Raw genomic sequence first — 20,744 nt, forward strand, 5'->3', positions numbered from 1 at the left:
TATGTTCGATTACACAAAAAGCCCTGCAATTGATATTGCACTGTTAAACTTTTGGTAAATAATCTTCCTAAAGCACTTTAGAATTTATTTCCTTAGCATATTACTGTAGGTCATATTGTTGATTTGTTATGGCCATTATTTGAACAGTGAAAATACTGTAATAATAAAAGAGTTTTTGAACTTGTCACTAATGCTGATTATTCATTGATTCATTTAAATTTAAATATTTAATACTTTAACAGCAAAAATTATGTATGCGATTAAATTAGATAAATTAATCACAGAGTATGTAATTAATTAGATTAAAATTGTGTATCTATTGACAGCCCTAATATATATATATATATATATATATATATATATATATTTATTTATATATAATTTTTTTTATTTTCGCTTTTTTAAGTAAATAACCAAAAACATCAAATTTTATGCAAAAACATACACAGAGTTTGGATATGGATTTCCTTGAAAACTCGTCATTGGCAGGGAAGCGTTTTCTCTTAATTGACAAGTTTACTCATCAAAGCTGGGGAAAGAGTTAAGCACTTTTAGTTTAGTATAGTATAGTATAGTAAAAGTCAAAAAGATCAAAAGATGTTTACCATGAAACAGGCTCGTGAAGGTATTAGGGTCAGCTGGTAGTGGCCACTAATGGTAAACTTATTGTTAACATCACTAAGGTAACAGCAGCAGTAACGTTGCTTGTTTTGTGCACTAACTGCCTGTTAGTGCAAGTTTGCTCACAGAGAGTATTTACTTTATCCAGGTGAAGTTCTGACTCACACATTCTTGGTGCCCTTCAAATTGGAAAAGAAAACTTACTATAGACGGCTATTATTCACGTGATTTGTGGAGATAATAGGTAAATCAGATAATTCACTTAGTGTTCCTCCTTTTAGTGTGATGTCATTACTATTAATCACCCATTAACTGACGCTTTGACTTGAAGAGGCACAGTACTGGCAACGTGAAAAATGCCGGAACGCAAGAAAAAGTGCAGGTACACTAAAACATTTATTTCCAAAACACTGTGTACTGATGGATAATAATTATTTAATTATTTCATAATAATTATTTTTATGTCAAGTTTTCAAAAAAATTTGGAAAATGTTTCTTGTTTTTTCCATTTTCATTACATTCACAGACTTATTTATTTTTTGAATATACCGTATGCTTTATATTGGAGCACTCAGGTCAGAGCTTCAAACTTTGAAGTGGTCACACATCCAAAACCATCTACGTATATTTGTACCCTAATCAGTTTGACATTTCAAGCAACTTGTCTGCTTTATGGTTTGTTGCTCTTTCATATTAACTCAAATCCACCAACACTATTCAATTTATAATCACAACCCCATGTGGCAGTGACAACATTTCATAGTCTTGAATGGTTCCAAATGTCGAAGCACTCAGCTGCAGTAAATCGCACTTCAAACATGAATATCAATTGAAAGACACATTGTCCAGCAGCAAGTATGAAACTTCTTAAGATCCTTTAGAGTTCATCGCCTCCACCGCACACTTCCACAAAGCCACACGACTTGGACGAGTCCCCATGTGACAGTCGCCAAGGGCGCTAACAGAAATGAAAATCTCCTGAGCCAACACCCTTCCACTTTGGCCGAAACTGAGAACTAGTCACTTGTCTAAAGGAAATGGGAATCTATTCCCCCCAAGAGGGGTAAAAGTGCCATGCAATGCTCACGAAGTGTAATTGAGATTGACAAACAGGCAGGCTTGTTTGAAAGACATCAGCTTCAACAGTATGCTAACATTTTTCTGTCTTGGTGTGAAAAGGATGCCGGAGCACTTTAGCACTAAGTGAAACGGTTGAATAGCCTTAGGCAGTTCAGATTGAGGATGCAGAGAGCGTGAATGTGCAATGTTTTTACCGATGGTACGTTTTCTTTCAGCAGAGAAAGGAAGCGTACAATATTACAATCTATAGAATTGCACACTTATAAAATGACTTGTGGGGTTGGCTCAAGGGCGTTTTGTGCAAGCCTGCAACAAAGCAGATGTTTAAAAGATTCAGTTTCGCCTCTGTGTACTGTAACATTTTAAATCGAACACTCCAGATGGTGTTTAGCATGGTGAAAAGAAGTATTACCTGTTTAGCCTCTTTTAATAATTCAGGTAAACACAACTGAATGACTTGCTTTTAAAAAAAAAAGCCACTTTATCCATTTAACCTATTCACTGTGCATAGACAAAACACTGACTGTCAGGGTTACTCGATAGCACTTCCTCGATAGTCAGCTGCTTTATGTGTACTTACTCAAATCTTTGTATAAAAGTCCACGAAAAACAAGTTACTGCTATATGTATGTTTTAGGGACCTTCAAAATGACATATATTTAGGTCTCAGTATGTTTTGTAAAGCTGGCAACCACAATGCCTACAGTTTTTGCTCAATGATCCTTGTTTTAAAGACACAGCCTCTCCCAAAGCATTTTAGAGGCTGTTTACACCTGGTACTCGGATCACAGGCACATGCTGCTAAATACACTATAGAAGTAGTCGAAAACACTTTTGACCGGATGGCTAGACGAGTATGTGGACGGATGTGTTCGACTGCCTACTTTCCGCCTATTGATCTAATGTAATGTACCGAGCGAAAGGTTTTAACATCAAACATGACTTCTAGTGCGAACCCACAGTGTTCAGCGCGATCTTTAGCCTTTCATTGATTAAACACGTCGTCCACTTGTGATGCGATCGACCGAAGCCCATTTTAATACCAGGTGTAAACAGGGCCATACTGACCCACACAGCCTGTTTCTAAACATACTGTACATTCATGCTGTTTACGGGCAGTGTCGTCAAACAGCTGTCCCATGTTGTATCATGGGAAATAGTGAGAAATAAAATACATCAGATAAACATTCAATCAAAGTGCATTGTGGGTAAAAAAAACTAAGTTTTGAAGTTGTTCGTTCAGGTTTCAAACACTTAATACAGTGCACTATGGCCCTGTCCCAAATGGCACACTCCAAACTTGTGGACTTCCTCAAAACCCACACTTTGGAGACATCATGTAGTGCAGACCTTATGGACCCTTAATGAGGGCGCACTGGAGTCGTAGTTTGGAACAGACTCGAGCGTCACCCCGGAAATAGGAAGAGAAGTTGCCCATCAGTGTGAACTCCTCCCATCAGCCATCTGATTGCTCTTTCGTTTCGCAAGAACTTCTGGGTTGGTAAAAGCAGTGCGGGCTTCGCCGAAAATCGCATCAAGTGTGCAAAGGGGGTGCTGATAAGCGGAGCCTAAAAATGACAGATGGGACACCCTACGGATTCGTAGACTAAGCGACCAAGCGCAACTTAAGGCCGCGAGACCGAAAGTCCACATGAAGTGCGCCATTGGGGACAGGGCCGATATAGGAAATAGGGAGTTGTTTTAGACACAGTTAAAGGATAATTCTGGTATTTAACACTTTGAGTCTCATTTCTGGTTTGTTTTGGATGAACTACAGTGATGGACACAGAAATTTTGACAATGGGTTGTGTCTTGACTTTTTGACTCGTTTAGAAGCGTCTCTTGACTGCTTCAGAATGGAAGTCAATGACCATGCACAAGCATGTCATTAAAACAACACTTAACGTTCATTTTCAAAACTGTACTACTCACCGAGTGGTTTGTGTTGTTCGTTGATGATTAAAAACAAATATATTGGCGCAATGTATGATTTCAATCCGTGTTATTTGCTATAGTGGAACTATTTTTTCAGATACCTCACAACCGCGTATATACTTCCGCTCTATATTTGAGTCTGAAGCGTTAGCACACTCCCGACCACTTGATGGCGACAACCACTTTGCCATACAAGTACCTCGGTGTCTCTAGCGTATACACAGTCACAATCGAGCTCAACTTCAAACCTAAAGCTGGTCACTGAGCCATCAAAAATGGGAAAAATTTCTTCTGAGAGAAACCGAGTGACAAAACTACAACCACATGTAAACAGACCCTTTTCTGTTTCCCGGCGGCGGAGTGATATATCAGCGAGCAATGAGTCTTCCAAGAAAATTCAATGGAATTTTACAAAATGCCAAATAAAACACGACAGAAATTGTATTTCGCTACACGACTTGTTTTTAATCATCAACGAACACCACGAACCACTCGGTGAGTAGTAGAGTTTTGAAAATGAACGTTAAGTGTTGTTTTAATGACATGTTTGTGCATGGTCATTGACTTCCATTCTGAACCAGTCAAGAGACGCTTCTAAACGAGTCAAAAAGTCAAGACACGACCCATTGTCAAAATTTCAGTGTCCATCACTGTAGTTCATCCAAAATAAACCAAAAATGAGACTCAAAGTGTTATATACCGGAATTATCCTTTAAGGTCTTAAAGGTGTAAAGTGGATTTTTTGTGACATCTAGTGGTGGTGAGATTGTGAAATTGCAACTTACCTCAATTTCGAAATGCAATGAGGGCTACGGTATCCGCCACAGAGGGACGAAACGCGCCCGGTAGAAAGGTTTGTCCGTTTAGGGCTACTGTAGAAACATGACGCCGACTTCCATATGTAAGGAGACTGGCAGTGTATGTAGATAAAAACGGCTCATTCTAAGGTAATAAAAACAATACAGTTCATTATATAAGGTCTTTATATACCACTGATAATATATTGCATTTCTGTCAAGAGATCCTTCTAAAAGTCCCACATTGCATCTTTAATGATTATTTTAAAATATTAAAAAGGGTTTTTCATTATGGTTTGAACTAAACTCTGTAGGACAGAGGCTATCCTGGTTAAATAGATCTGAGTTACAGTTACGTAAATAGACAGTTACGACAGAACATTAAAAATGAACCGTAATGGCTACTTAAGACCCATGTCTTTCTTGAGTACTGAGTGTAAAGATACATAACACTTTAATTCAATTAAGTAACGGATTTTCACATTAGTTTAGACACAATCTCAACAAGCATAAGAGGAATAATTAGTAAATCCCACATTGAATTCTCAGTTACTACAGAAGTGACCTTGTTAAAAGTGAAATATGAGGCTATAGCGAGACGTTTAAAATGATGTGAAGCCGCATAAATAAAACCTGCCCGATGTTGTTTGGTTCATCTAAGCCAAACGAGCAAACTTCCTGCCAAACCATGTCTGCCAAACATCAGAAAGTTTTGTCAGTGTCAATGCACAAAAGCCCCTGCATATTAAATGTGCCTCCATTGGAAAATAAATTACAGGTTACATCACAGTCCCAATTAATAAATGTTTCTCAGGGTATTTATTTGCAAGAAATTAGAGTCCACATTGACACTGACTAATGGAAAATGTTAATGTTTGTTTTTGTGCACTGTGTTGTGTTCAGGACTGGGCAAAAGAGGAATACAGTGGAGGATGTCCTGTGAATGTCATGGCCCCTGGGATGCTAACCTATTACCACCCCAGTCTCCGAAAGCCCTTTGGCAGGTAAACCCATCCACCACAATGTGTCACTTTATGTTCAAGAAATGCTTTTTTAAATCCCCACTGGCCTATTACACTGCATCGTCTGTCCTTAAAGGAAAATACCAATGCGACATCATGTATTCCAGTGTTTCCCAATTCTGGTCCACTTGATTCAGAGTCACTCTACTGGTGACACATCCAAAATGTTTTAGGGGTACTGCAGGACTGGGAAATTCTGATTTAGTTTAAGGTCCACACATCATTTATTCATACAACAAGAAGTCATAGTGACAATGTTGTCAAACTTTATTGATGTTTTTTGGAGCTTGACAAACTGGTGACCGATGTGCAACTGTGAGTGCATGTTGTGAGTACAAGACTTCAGCCTGGATTCAGAGTCACATACTGTATATATCTCATTTTTGGGTAAACTTTCACTTTAATCAGCGATTCGGTTGACGTCACCTGCTGATATGCACGGTAAAAGTATAAATGCTCATTTCACCCAGAAGCACAAATTTTTCCAAAAACGCATGACTAAATGTCAGAAGAACGGCGCTCTTGGGGGAAAGCGTCTCGGGCTTATTTGAAATTGGCATGTTATGCGATTGACAGGGCTGAACTAATGCTCGCCCAAGGAGAACGGAGAGAGCGAGCGCACGGCGGATAAAGTCGAGGGGGAAATTTCCATAATAGAATTAAACCCGTAGAGAAGTGAATGAGCTCATCTTATAATGTGGTCCAGGCATGTATGGACTTCGCATTGTTTGATACCTGTGCTAGTGGAGAGCTTTTCCTTAAGGAACCTCTTAATCTGTCCTTGACCCAGTTGGAAGCGGATAGCACGCTTGAGCTTCCGTTCTTCTGGAAACATAATAATGTAGATGCATTAAACTTCAATCTGTCTTGTGATATACTGAATATTTAACAGATTATTTTAATAGATGTAAATAATTTAAAAGATTAAATTATGAATGAATGTCTGGAGCATCTCAGTCAAGAAGTCTCTGGTTTGAGTTTTCAACAAAGCACTTGACTGTAAGATATTACGTACCTGACTGCGTTTGATCCGCACATGCAGAGTTGGAAATGCGCCTCTTGCTTGCCATAGACTTCGGAATAGAAACCCTTTCATGTCTTCACATATACAAAGAGCATAGGTGAAAAGCACTGTGGGTAAAAAAGAGATCCCTGAGGGTTTCATGCACAACTAAGTCCAAGCATCCATAATGCATAAAGCGTAAACAGTGCGGTGGATGGAAATGGTCTTGCATTGGGAATTTGTTGTGAAATGCCAGGAATTATAAATGTGTATGCAAGAAAACAGAAAGTATTTTGGGGTAAATTATCATCAGACAGGAAGAAACATGCATTGTCTGCAGGAGGTTGTCTGTATTGTTTAATACAATTTTTAAACAGTACATGCGGGACGAAAGAACTCCACGTGAGTTTATGCAAGCATCTGCTGAGATTAAAGCAGCGCTCCTGTGATGGTTTTGCTTCAGGATTTAGATTTTACATTGGACATCTTTGCCCCAACACAGCACTAGAATTTGCTATTGTTGAAAAGTAAAATAAATCTTGAAAATTAATGTTTGATTTGACACAACTTGTCAACAACAAATGTTATGGAAAACATTAACATAAGCCAAATATTTTTATATATCAGAGCTTACCTATATGTCAAAGCCAGGATAAAGTCTTATAATTTAATGATAATTAGCATCAAAGTTTGATGTCAATCTTTGACATGACCTTACTCAATCAATATTAAAGATATAAAGGTTATATTTTTACAGAATGTTCTTTTTGTAAGATGCTTTTTCACAAGTAGGGTCACATACACTCACCTAATGCATTATTTGTTAGGATGGGTGAATAAACACAGGGAGATCCCAGAGCAGATTAACAGAACTCTTTATTAAAGAAATAACGAGAGTCAGACGGCAAACTGGTCACACTCTGCGTTCCGCACACGCTCGGGCTCCTGCCACACGAGCGGTGGGTGAGAGAAATAGGGCACACACACACAACGGGGAGAAGGATCCTCCACTTGACTGGGCTCCACGCCCTCACAACACTGACGGATGATGACTCCTGAGACGGGCAGAGAGAGAGAGTTAAAGGTGCGGGAGCACGCTGGACAGTTCCAGCGAGGATGACCCGCTGCTGGACAGCGACAGGGCCGCTGAGAGTCTCACTCTAATACTGGTAACACAGTCTCAAAGTCTTCAGTGAGCAGCCAGATCGATCCTGGACAGCAGAGAGCACAGTTGGGCACGGGCAAACTGAACAAAACAACAAACTGGGCAAAACTGACAAACGAACGACAAGACAAGACTTGAACTAGCTGGTAAAGTAACTTGCAGGTACCTACACAGCAACAGGCGAGTACATAGACAATACTGACATTGACAGACGAACTTGCAACCACACACTAAACACACAGGGCTTAAATACACTGACAAGATGACGGGATACAGATGTGGCCTTTAAAAACGCGCGTTTTCTCCCGCGGCATTCGCCAAATCGTCTCGCGGAGTCACGCAGAATTCTGCAAGTGTTTTCGGGGGGGCTACTTTCCCTTTTCCCTTAATGTGTTTCGCTTCACAGAAAATCCACCAGGTGGCGCATAAAAAACTACATTTTTATATGCGTTGTCATTGCGGTTGTTTCCAGAAGTTAATAAGGGCATTGCTGAATATTTAATATTTCTATTAAAACAGCAAAGTGACGTCAACCCCTTCTTGCCAGCATAACAGCGCATACATTTATTAAGATGACTGTACGTGCAATGGGCATTTATACTAAGTGCAACAAAGAATTTAGTGTGAGCCTAATACCCTTAACTCTATTTACAATGAATATCTTAATTATTTGTGTTGTCGAATTTTGACACCGTTTCATTGTTTGTTTATAATATTAATAATTATGTCCGTTTTTCTAAAAGTATTACTATTTTAAAGAGATTCATGTGGTATAAAAATACATGTTTTAAAGTTAAAAATGTTGTAAAAATATATTAGTATTATTGTTCTTAATATATTAAGAACAATAATATGACACATGTATATTGCGCTAAAATGCTATACATATGGAAAGAGGAATTCTTCTCAACCACCACCAATAAAGTTAAAAAAATATTCTTTAGAAAAATAGCGTTTAAACCCACGCAGAGCGAACAAGAAAACATGGGCCTATGCTTACATACTGTACAGTGGGCATATGATATCTTTATTTAGTTTTACATATTTAAAACTTTAATAATACCTTTCTTGCGCATATAGGCAGTCAGTGTTATGATTTTTTTTTATCCTTTCAGCCGTTATTCATAACAATAAACAGATTTCCTTATTGAAAGAAAAACGTAGAAAATGTTATTATGGGTATAGTTGATGCAAATAAAGTGTGCAGTATACAAAAAATGCAAACAAATTATTTCTAAAAGTGGCAAGATTTTAAAAAGATAAAGGTGGTATAAAGAAAGACATGAGAAAAGTAGAGGTATGCAAAAGAGCACAGTTTAGTTATTGTTAATTAAAGCGGTTTTATACACCTTTGTTTGAATTGACAAGCATTTTATTCGCCACTTTCAACACATTTTGTGATTCATTTACTGATTTATTACAGAAAATTGTTGTCAGAAGCAAAGCTATTGTACAAAGCATCTTTATATGTATGTTTTAAAGTTAAAAATGTTGTAAAAAATATATTAGTATTCTTTAATTTAAGAATAACAATATGATACATTTATATTGCGCTAAAATGCAATATACATTATTCTGCAAGCAATATAAATTATTCTCAACCACCACCAATAAAGTGTAAACATTATTCTTTAGAAAAAAAACGGCGTTTAAACCCGTGTTGCGTGGAGCGAACAAGAAAACATATGCTTACATGCTTATTCGGCATATGATATCTTTTTTATTTAGTTTTACAGTTTTAAAAGTGGCAAAAAAGTTCTTAAAATCTAATGAATACTGGTTTTGTAAAATGTATATAACTGCAGATGCGTGCGTGGGATCCGGGCAGGTATCATTTTCCTCCAGACCTTGACGCATGGTCGCGGGAAGGCGAGAAATATATTTTTTTTAGGTTAAAATATTTTGCACAATTGATATATTACTTATGAATATTTTAGGAAATTATTTTTGACACACGTAGGTTATTACGTGTATTTTGGATTTTAATTTCATTACTGTGCCTATCCGTGGCCTCATCCGAGCGCACTTTCTCCGCCTTGCATCTTTTGAAGACATTGGTATGCAGCACCATGACCCAGAAAAGACTCACACACCTTTCCCTGATGCATGCCCACACAGAAATACTGAACTCCCTGGATATTTGTCCTCTAGCTCATGAGAGACTTTGGAATCTCTATACAACCGGCGCAATTCGCGAGGCGAGTTTTTTCTGTTCGAGTAAAGAGCGCGTTGATAATATGCGTATTAACGGAATGACAACGCGGGTTTGTTTATTACATGGATGCGCAGCAGCACAAAAACGCTTTTTAATATGAAAAATTAAAGGATTAAAATGTAACAGATTATTATTGAGTCTCTTGGACATAAATGATGACCAATTATGAGACGTTAGAAGGCGCAAAGAGCTGCTTCATCTGTAGCTAAGTAAATAAATGCTTTGCTTTAAACAAATGCATCTACTTTTAAATGTTTTTTTTTAAATGCTACCCAACGGATTTATTGTATATAATGACTCTGCACCTGTAGATATGGTGAGATGAGAAAACATTTTAAGTAATGCTTTTAAAAAAAACATTTCGCTGTCCAAGTGCTGAAATGGCTCTCCACACGTTTGTAAATTCTTTATCTTTTGTTTGTAACAAATAAAGTATTTTTACAGTACAAACCTTATATAAAGCCTATTCTAAAAATGTAATTATACACCATGTTTTTCTTATTAAAAGTATACAATATCAGAACTAAACCCATTATTATTTTTGTTCAAATTATGAATTATTTATATGTTTAAAAAAGACAGTAATAGTACTATTTAGTAAAAAAAGATCTATATAAAAATATACTAGGTATGTTAATGTAAGAATATTTTACATCTGTTAATCGACGTGTGATCTTAACTTAAAAACGAAAGTAAAATATGTTCGTCCGCATGGACATTGAAAACTGTGAAGTTTAATTAATATTATATGTTGTTATAATATTATATGTTGTATGTAAATTGTAACGAAAGTAATTCCCCCTGGGATAAGTATTTTTGCTTCTGATTAATAGCGCATATTCATCTGAGAACTGATGATGTCTGTGTTTCAGACCCTGGCTGTGTGCCCTGAAGTGTATATGACAATAAAGTAGTAAATCTCAATGTATTTATTTTTAAAATGTATTTTAAATAGGCCTATAGGCTCATAGGTTTTTTGGTTAAAAAAATTCACAGCACCCCCTGTTCAAAATGACTTCCAGCGGCCCTGCCTTGACGCTTTGTGTGTTCGACTTTAAATGGTGCGGCGCTGACTGGTCGGCGTATGACATCAGAGTACCGCGAGAGCAAAGGTAAAGTCGGACCATTTGTAACATTTCGACTTGCTCTCGCGGTACTTTGATGTCTTAGTTGCCGAACTGTCTGCGCAGCGCCACATAGAAACGCCCTTTGACTCTTTAAGGCAAAGTACCAGCAACATGAGAAGTGGTGGCACGCAAAAGAAAGTGAAGGTACGCAGTACGCTAAAATATAAAGTGTCTGTACTGCGAGCACTGGTTTAGTTATTTACATCGTGAGTTGCTCTTTCACCATTGTGCACCCGCGCACTCGCTCTGTAGTTTGTAGCTCGCGCTCCGGCTTCGATAAACAATGCCCGTTTCTCAATACCAAGTAGGGGAGAGTGGGGCAAAGTGAGCCAGTGGGTAAGTTGACCCACCCCCTTTATCTAGGCAACCATACAGATTTGTAGCCGTGTGACCACAAATACAGGTAGCAACCATAATTTATATTTGGCTATGTTAAAGAGAAGGACAAATTAAAGAGTTATGATTAAAGTATGATTTAAAAAAAAAAAAAAAACAGTTTTTATCCTATCAAAGTAAAATGTATACATACCAGGTATAATGGCTGTTATGTCAAAGTAGATTTATCCAGGTCTAAATATTTATACCATACATATTGGTGATAGGCTAATGTATAAAACCATGTGAATGATTTAGCTAAAGATTAGCCTGAATTACTAAGCTAGGCAGTTTTCCAAAACGGTGGCTGTGGGGCAAAGTGAACCAGATGGGGTAAACTGAACCAGGGGTTCAACCCCACCATGAGGCACTGTAACCATTGAACATGTTTCATAACAAAAAGAGCCTAGGTTATATCAACATATGTCAAATTAAGTTACCTGATATCCACTTAATTTTATAAGTTATAAACATTCATTTAAAATAACATACAGCGTATGTATTAGGCCTATTTGCTTAAATAGCATTTTAACAAAGAAACTGCAAGGGTTGAAATTAAAACCCAACGCGCTGGTGAAAACTGGATAAACCGGTTTTCTTTTGATTCCCTGATGATGAGGTGATCGATTAGCATTGGGGGTTGGCAAAGAATTGGCAGACCTAGGGGTGGGTGGTTTTTAATTTCTTGACTCTGTGTCACTGGTAGCTGCTAAAACAAGCAGCTAAACCATGTACAATTAATTACATTTTGGAATTAACTTCCTTCATGTCTTTTTATTTATACACTGTAAAAAATATTTTCTGAATTTTTAAGTAGTTAGCATTAAATATGTTTACAAACAATTGGTTTACAAACTCTGGGATGTTTGTGATTATCATCATTCAGAAAAGTGGTGCTTGTGTTTAGACTTGTGTTTTACGTGATTAAATCATGAAGATTACATTAGTTTCTTTTCAGTGTAGAACAGTTTGTAATCAAAATGCAAAAATATAGTATATTTATAAACATCGCTGAAACAAAGAGTGAATTAAAATTAAAAAAGTAATAAAGTTAAAGCTGCTGATAATTTTGTTTATATTTACTATTTTTTTTTTTTTTTTTTTTTTTTTTTTTTATTGCAATCAAACAGAAAGATACAGCGACATAAAGTCAATTTCAAGTAATAAACAAAAGTAATCATCAGATAAGAGAAGTACATGGAGTTTGATGAAATTCACATTAAGATCATGAAGGGGGAAAAAATATACAAATAATAATAATAATAAAAAAAAAAAAATAATAAAAAAAATAATGATAGAGAGGGCAATTTACAATCAAATTAAAGTAAAAGATTGAATAACTTACAAATTTTAATAGTTTTTACAGCTTTCTTATTAACAGATGTCGAAATTGTATCCAAATATAAACTAAATTCTTGTTTGAAGACATTGAAGTGGGGATTATTTTTTGTACATTTACATTTATGGATATGAAACTTTCCAGTAATTAAAATAAGATTGATACAAAAGCTTGCATTGTATAGTGTCTTGTCATCATCATAAAAACCAAAAAGAATGTGTCTATAAGTTAAAGAAAAGTTTGGAAGAATATTTTGAACAATTAGAAATTCAATATCACTCCAGAAAGACTTAGTTAAAGGACAGTCCTTGTTTATATTTACTAGCCTTTTCTGAGTGAAAAATGTTTAGATTTTGTTAAGTAGCCTAAATCCTACTCCAATTTATTTCAGTGTGGGTTTCTCATTTTTATCAGCTTTCTTTTGCTTTTCAAAGGGCCGTCTACCTTTGCTACCGCCAGTGCTTTAATGTGGGCCGGTAGGCGCCAGTACTCAGTACCGCCACTTCCAAATATAGCTCTTGCGTACCACCACCTCTCCCTGCGCCCAGAACGTACTTCTAGCGTACCAGAACGCTCATTTGCACATCTGTTTAAATCAGAGGCTTAATTTAATTATTTGGCTGCGCTGCCGCTTTTCAAAGCGCCCTTCACAATGCAAGCTACCTAATTCGTCCCACCGAGAGCAGAGACTACATTACCCATACACCTTTGAGTTTTACAAGTTAAAAGCGCATGCGTAGCTTTTGCTGCTGTCAATAGGCTTGTTCGACTTCATGCGGCGCCCCGAGAATCGACAGCCGGAAGACGTCACAGTATCGCGAGAGCGAGGCGAAATATGATTTCTTGAATCATTTTCGCGGTACTCTGACGTCATCCGGCTGTCGGTTCTTGTGGCGCCGCATGAAGTCGAACAAGCATAGTGTTAACAACGTGGTTTGGAGAGGTGTGTGAAACGCGCAACCATAGCTGCTCTGTTAAAATGAAAATACAATGAATACTTAATATGCCCTCCTGGTTTTAGACTCTGAGGAGTAAAAGAACAAGGCCAGAATCAGAGGACTCTCGCTGGCTGACATCCCACCAAGCCAGAATGATATCGCTGCAGGTACCCTTTTGTAGGTACTACGTGACAATCTCTGCTGTCGCGGCTGTCAGCTTGGTTCCCCTCGACGCAACTTCGGATTTCCTCAGACGATGTGCAGTGTAAAAACATTATTGAAATTGTATTATACATACTTGCTAAACTACAAGTGAACAAAATTTCAATGAATTTGAACGACGTGCACAGGAGTTTTATCACCCGCAAAATGGAAAACAATGGGACAAAATAAAGTGATGACTTTCGAGTTTCAAATGGCCAATATTTTGTTATTCTTGAACCCATAGACATGGTCTTGGTGTCCAGAGAGTATCTTTGCCCGACAGCGACAATATGTTATTAAAAAATAAATTACATCATTATGGATAAATGAGTGCTTGCAGAATACATATTTGAGAATGCTTATCAGTACTTTTTTGTTTCTTTAACTTTAAAGATGAATATTCTTCTTTAGAGATGGGCAATTTTCAGCAATAGCACATTATATTCAACATTTTGAGCTCATAAAAAAGATTTTTCGCTTATTTAAATGATTTTTTTTATGTTTTTATGCACGTTTAGTTTTGGTGCAATTTCATCAAAAGCTTATAATTAGGAAATACACACAACACGCTTAACGTATATTTTATATATCTTAAAAATGTTGTAAAAATTGCGTATTCTTATATAATAAGAATAACAATATGATACATTTATATTGCGCTCAAAATGATTTAGAAATGGAAAATGGAATTGTTCTCAACTGAGTGCTTGCAGAATATATAGGCTATATTTGAGAATGCTTGTCAGTACTTTTTTGTTTCTTCAACTTTAAAGATGAATACACTCTAAAAAACAAACGGTGCTATATAGCACCAAAACAGTTGCTTTGGATCGTAACGATAGAAGAACCATTTTTAGTGCTATATAGCACCGGTGAAGAACCAGTGAAGCACCAGTGAAGCACCAGTGAAGCACCTGTGTAGAACCATATAGTGCTATGTAGAACCATATGTGGTGCTATATGGCCCCTATATGGTTCTACACTGGTGCTTCACTGGTGCTTCACTGGTGCTTCACTGGTTCTTCACCGGTGCTATATGGCACTAAAATGGTTCTTCTATCGTTACGATCCAAAGCAATTGTTTTGGTGCTATATAGCACCGTTTGTTTTTTTAGAGTGTATTCTCCTTTAGAGATGGGCAATTTTCAGCAATAGCACATTATATTCAACATTTTGAGCTCATAAAAAAGATTTTTCGCTTATTTAAATTGCTTTTTTATGTTTTTATGCACGTTTAGTTTTGGTGCAATTTCATCAAAAGCTTGTAATTAGGAAATTCACACAACATAACGTATATTTTCCATATGTTAAAAATGTTGTAAAAATTGCGTATTCTTATATAATAAGAATAAAAATATGATATATTTATATTGCGCTCAAAATGATTTAGAAATGGAAAAAGGAATTCTTCTCAACTACCACCAATAAAGTTTTAAAATTCTTCTTTAGAAAAACGGCATTTAAACCCACGTGCACCGAACAAGAAAACGTATGCTTACATACAGTCCGTGTATGATATATTTTTTATTTAGTTTTACATATTTTTATTTATATGCATTTAATAATAGTCTACCGTAAGGTCATAATGTACACACTGTTAAAAATGATTCAGTGGCTTTGTAAATATCTCTAAAATAAATGATTAAAGTAACTTAATAAAATCTCTTAATGCAGTTATGCGATTTTTTTAGTTGGAAAATAAATTACTTAAAATAGAACAGATATTTTGTGTAAAATGTACATATATTATTTGATGTATACGCCTTAATAATATAAGTATTACATTTACAGATTATTTTAGTCAATATATTTAAAAAGGTCAGAGTAATATATTTAAGTTTTTTAAACTGTAATAATTGCATATTTCAAATTATTATTATTTCTATTTGACATCAAAAATGTGTAAGTTTTACGCCTAACTTGAAGTATGAATTACTTATATTTTCACATTGATATTATTTGAGTAAATGTAGGCAAAAAATAAATTAATAATAAGTAGAAAAAATGTCAATTTTAAACAATCACATAGCCAACGGTTTTTAATCAGCAACAAAGAAACTGCACATTTTGCCGATGACAAACACCTCAGAAACTCCTCCAATTTATGAATATTTACACTCACAATATGATTTTATTTCCTTAGTACAAAAGTATAACATATTATACAAATTCTCAGTGAAATGTATTAAACACCAATGCATACTTTTTATCGTGTTTCATACCATGTAAAGGGAAACATGATAATATAAAAAGTAGCCTACTGTTCAGTAATGCAGAAAAGCGCACCGTACATGTTAAAGCTATTAAAACGTTCAGATGCAAAAATGAACTAAATGTAAAATTAGATAAACTAGTTAATGATATTGCGTAAATGCGCTCGGTCTCTTCAAAGGTCTTCGCGAATTATTTTGTTATTAGACTCGATTATCATACATCACGTCTCTTCTACTGTAAGTACACGGAAAAAATAAGACAAATGATGCGCGTTTGAGTCCGATTTTTATGAAGAATATGTGACTGTTTATGTAACTGGCAAAAGAAAACTTCGCCAACAAAATGTTTGCCAAAAAGCATGCATTTGTATGACATCAAAGTCTATCGCCTAAACATTGATAATCCGTGTCATGTTACTTCAATATCATACAGTATACGCTAAGCATGAAGTCGAGCACACACATTGTCGTCAGTATGGCCTACATGAAACACGCCTGCCCTCTACAGGTTTTTATATTTCCTGCGTCCCCCACCGAACTCCCCTTCTGCGGGATCTCGCAGAATTTCGGAAGTCTCCGCGGCATTCTGCTCTCAGAAACGCGCATTTTTAAAGGCCACATCTGTAACAAGCAACAGGTGAGGAAGACATGAGGAGGCAATCACACTGAACAGGAACACCTGTGAGGGAAGCACACGTGAACCTGCAAAACAAACACAAGACAACCACAGCACCAACAAGACAAAACCATAAATATATTTATATATATATAAATAAATATATACATATATATACACACACACACACACACATACATATACACACACATATACATATACACACACATGAAAACAGTACACTAGACTAAACAAGACATAAAACAAAGACTAGAGAATACAAGGGAGCAGGGAAGAAGTCATAAGACAAAGGAAAAACGTGGTCAAATATGACAATACCAAAACCACGTTCTCCCACACAAAACATTGTACTGTTAGAACCCTGCCATACAAAACTAGACATATTAACCAACAAGACTATGGCAGAGTCCTAACATTATTAGGAACACCTGACCAATCAAATGGCAGTTGCGTCAATTTATTTAGGGGTGTGATCCTGGTCAAGACAATCTCCTGAACTCCAAACTGAATGTCAGAGTGGGAAAGAAAGGTTATTGAAGCAATTTTGAGCGTGGCATGGTTGTTGGTGCCAGATGGGCCGGTCTGAGTATTTCATAATCTGCTCAGTTACTGGGATTTTCACAACAATTTCTAGGGTTTACAAAGAATGGTGTAAAAAGGGAAAAACATCCAGTATGTCGGAGTCCTTTGGGTGAAAATGCCTTGTTGATGCTAGAGGTCAGATGAGAATGGGCCGACTGATTCAAGCTGATAGAAGAGCAACTTTGACTGAAATAACCACTCGTTACAACCGAGGTATGCAGCAAAGCATTTGTGAAGCCACAACACGCACAACCTTGAGGCAGATGGGCTACAACAGCAGAAGACCCACTGGGTACAACTCATTTCCACTACAAATAGGAAAAAGAGGCTACAATTTGAACAAGCTCACCAAAATTGGACAGTTGAAGACTGAAAAAATGTTGCTTGGTCTGATGAGACTCATTTTCTGTTGAGACATTCAGATGGTAGAGTCAGAATTTGGTGTAAACAGAATGAGAACATGGATCCATCATGCCTTGTTACCACTGTGCAGGCTCGTTGTGGTGGTGTAATGGTGTGGGGGATGTTTTCTTGGAACACTTAGGCCCCTTAGTGCCAATTGGGCATCGTTTAAATGCCACAGCCTACCAAAGCATTATTTCTGACCATGTCCATCCCTTTATGGCCACCATGTACCCATCCTCTGATGGCTACTTCCAGCAGGATAATGCACCATGTCACAAAGCTCGAATCATTTCAGATTGGTTTCTTGAGCATGACAATGAGTTCACTGTACTAAAATGGCCCCCACAGTCACCAGATCTCAACCCAATAGAGCATCTTTGGGATGTGGTGGAATGCAAAGCTGGAAAACAGGCCAATCTCAACATAACACCGACTGTGATGTTACAGTCAAGATGTGAGCCCACAACGTTAAATTACACATTAAATGAATTACAATGTTTTTACAATGCTAAAAACAAAGTTGTGACTGCTAAGTTAGCGTTATATGATAGTTAATGCTATATGCTAACGTGTAGGCTGAAAAAATTATTCTATTGACGTTACAGTTTCGTTTTGCAGGTTCACACTAGAAAAATAAACACAAACCTAACACTTAGAAATGTCTGAATAATTGATTATTCCTCAACATCTGTATCAGGCTCAAACATAAGGTCTGTTTGCACACACACACACACACACAGAAACACACACAAAGCTACTGAAATCAGCCGCTCTGTGAAACAGCCAGTCAGAGCAGAGGTCAACGTTATTATTCATGACCTTTTAAAATAAGGTAATTATAGACCATTTTGCTGTTTATCTTTTCTTAATTGTCCCTACCTCTGTTGTTAGGATTTATTGGGCAGGCACGGAAACGGCTACCGAATGGTGTGGTTACCTCAGCGGGGCGATTCAGTCTGGTCAGCGGGCATCTGTGGAGGTCCTGGCCCAGGTTTGCCCATCCTCCCTGTCTCACGAAGAACTGCAGGCAGTGCAGGTTACCCAGAAATCCTACGATCAAAGAAAGGATTCAGAATGCAGATCATCTACATCATGCCGTTTCTTCACTGTGGTCATGACTGCAGCTGCACTGGTGACCGCTTACCTGCTGGCCAGGCCTCAACTTGGACTTGAATGGATTTGATGGGAGTTGGTTATTTTTCAATAATTTGTGTTTTGAACACGTCCTAGAACACAATCTAGAATGTTCTGGGACATTGATTAAAAAAGCAGTTCATTCAAAAATGATTTTGTCATTAAATTGCATGTACTTACATTCATGTCGTTTCAAATCCATATTTTTTCTCTAGAACACAAAAGAGGATTTTTAACAAAGAGTTTTATTTACGCATTTGGCAGATGCTTCTTCAAGTAAAAATGAGGAGCTCAGATGCAAAAACCACTAAATACCACTTACATAATGACATTAACGGAATGCTCTCAGCACAAATGATATGTTTATCGCCAAAAATCCACTTAATCCCGGCCTCACGCTTTACAGAAATACTGGTTTGTTGGCTGAATCCATAAAAAGTAAAATAAAAAATGCTCATTTACTCAAAAAACATGATAAAGGCACTTAGAGGGTTTTGCATTTGAGCACCAAATACAACATTATACTATTAAAAGCTGAACGTATCCCAAATGACATTGCTATATCTGATCTGCCAAGCTGCTTTTGGAACTCCACCATATAATTATTATGTGATGTGTGTAAGCGCTGAATCCAAGCAGACACGCTGAGCTGTAAACGTTATTGTCATGCACAGTAAGTGCCTGTCTGTTTGTCAAACCTGTGGGACATCTCAATTCGTTCCAGTGCTTTAGAAGAATAACACGCGTCTGGATACTCAACTTTGTCAAGGTTTCTTTAAACATGCTCAGTTTGTGTAATGGCTCTCTCGATGGGGTGCTAGGAATAATGTGTGTAGGCAGACTGGTTTTGAATAAAAGGTGGGCCAGACTGATAAACTACTGTAGTCAAACAACAATTTATTAGTCGATTCTGTCAGTTTGCCTAGCACATCTAGATATTTTTTGTTTGCATATTTAAATTATATTTGTAATTTAGCTTAAAGGTGCAATGTGTTCTGTCTCTTGACAGAAATGCAATATAATATACATAACTATATTATCAGTGGTGTATAAAGACCTTACAAAATGAACTGGATTGTTTTTATTACCTTAAAGGGACAGTAAGTAGGATTTACCCCATCTAGTGGTGAAATCGTATTTTGCATTCAAACGAACAGTGCTCTCTAGCGCCTCGCTTTTCCAAATGCGTGTTGCAACTACGGTAGGCGTTATGTACTCACTGACCTCCTTGTCCGTTTCAGCTGGTTCACGTGTTTTGAATGAAAAAGCGTTGTGGAAACGCGTTTGTAGGCTAGTGCTTTTTGTCCCTCTCTGCTATTATAGTTTATCAATACGGCGGAACGACATGGAAGTGTCCTTGGACTTACCCGTTCAGTGTAGGTAAAAAGAAGAAATTCTAAGCTTACAAAGAAAAGTCAGATCATTGGCAGAGGTCGTTTGACACCAATGAGGACATATTTATGAATAAAGACATTGATTTTGATTGATAAAACACTTACAGTCCCTTTAAAATGAGACGTTTTTATCTACATACACCACTGGTCTCCTTACATGGAAGCTGCCACCATGTTTCTACAGTAGCCCTAAATGGAGAAAATATGGAGAAAATGTTCCAACGAGCGTGTTTTGTTCCTATGTTGTCTCAAACGACTACAAGTTTGTCTTGTGACAGCAACCGTAGCTTCTCTATGTGTTCGAAAATGTCCCAAATGATTCACTACAAACTTGTGGACTTCCTCACAGCCAACACTTTGATGACATCATGTAGTGAAGACTCTAGGGACCCTTGACACAAGTCCGCGAGGGTGTACTGGAGTCGTATTTTGGGACTGACTCGAGCGTCACACCTTTTAACTAAATAGGAAGAGAAGTTGCCCATCAGTGTGAACTCATCCCATCCGTCATCTGATTGCTTTTTTGCAAGGACTTGTGGTTTGGTAAAGTGCGTGAAG

At 37.0% G+C, this 20,744-nt stretch overlaps 1 protein-coding gene across 1 annotated transcript in view; it reads left to right on the forward strand.

The window, feature by feature from the left end:
- The window catches only part of LOC135779687 (probable flavin-containing monoamine oxidase A), a 45,595-nt gene extending 26,622 nt beyond the window's left edge, over positions 1-18,973 (forward strand). The window contains exons 11-12 of the mRNA XM_065290491.2: positions 5,337-5,437; positions 18,550-18,973. Coding sequence (XP_065146563.1) covers positions 5,337-5,437; positions 18,550-18,841 — 393 coding nt within the window. The 3' untranslated portion in view covers positions 18,842-18,973. The remainder of the gene's footprint in view (positions 1-5,336; positions 5,438-18,549) is intronic.
- Positions 18,974-20,744: the final 1,771 nt, after the last annotated feature.

This window comes from Paramisgurnus dabryanus, chromosome 10 (assembly GCF_030506205.2).
Source record: "Paramisgurnus dabryanus chromosome 10, PD_genome_1.1, whole genome shotgun sequence".
NCBI classification, from domain to species: domain Eukaryota; kingdom Metazoa; phylum Chordata; class Actinopteri; order Cypriniformes; family Cobitidae; genus Paramisgurnus; species Paramisgurnus dabryanus.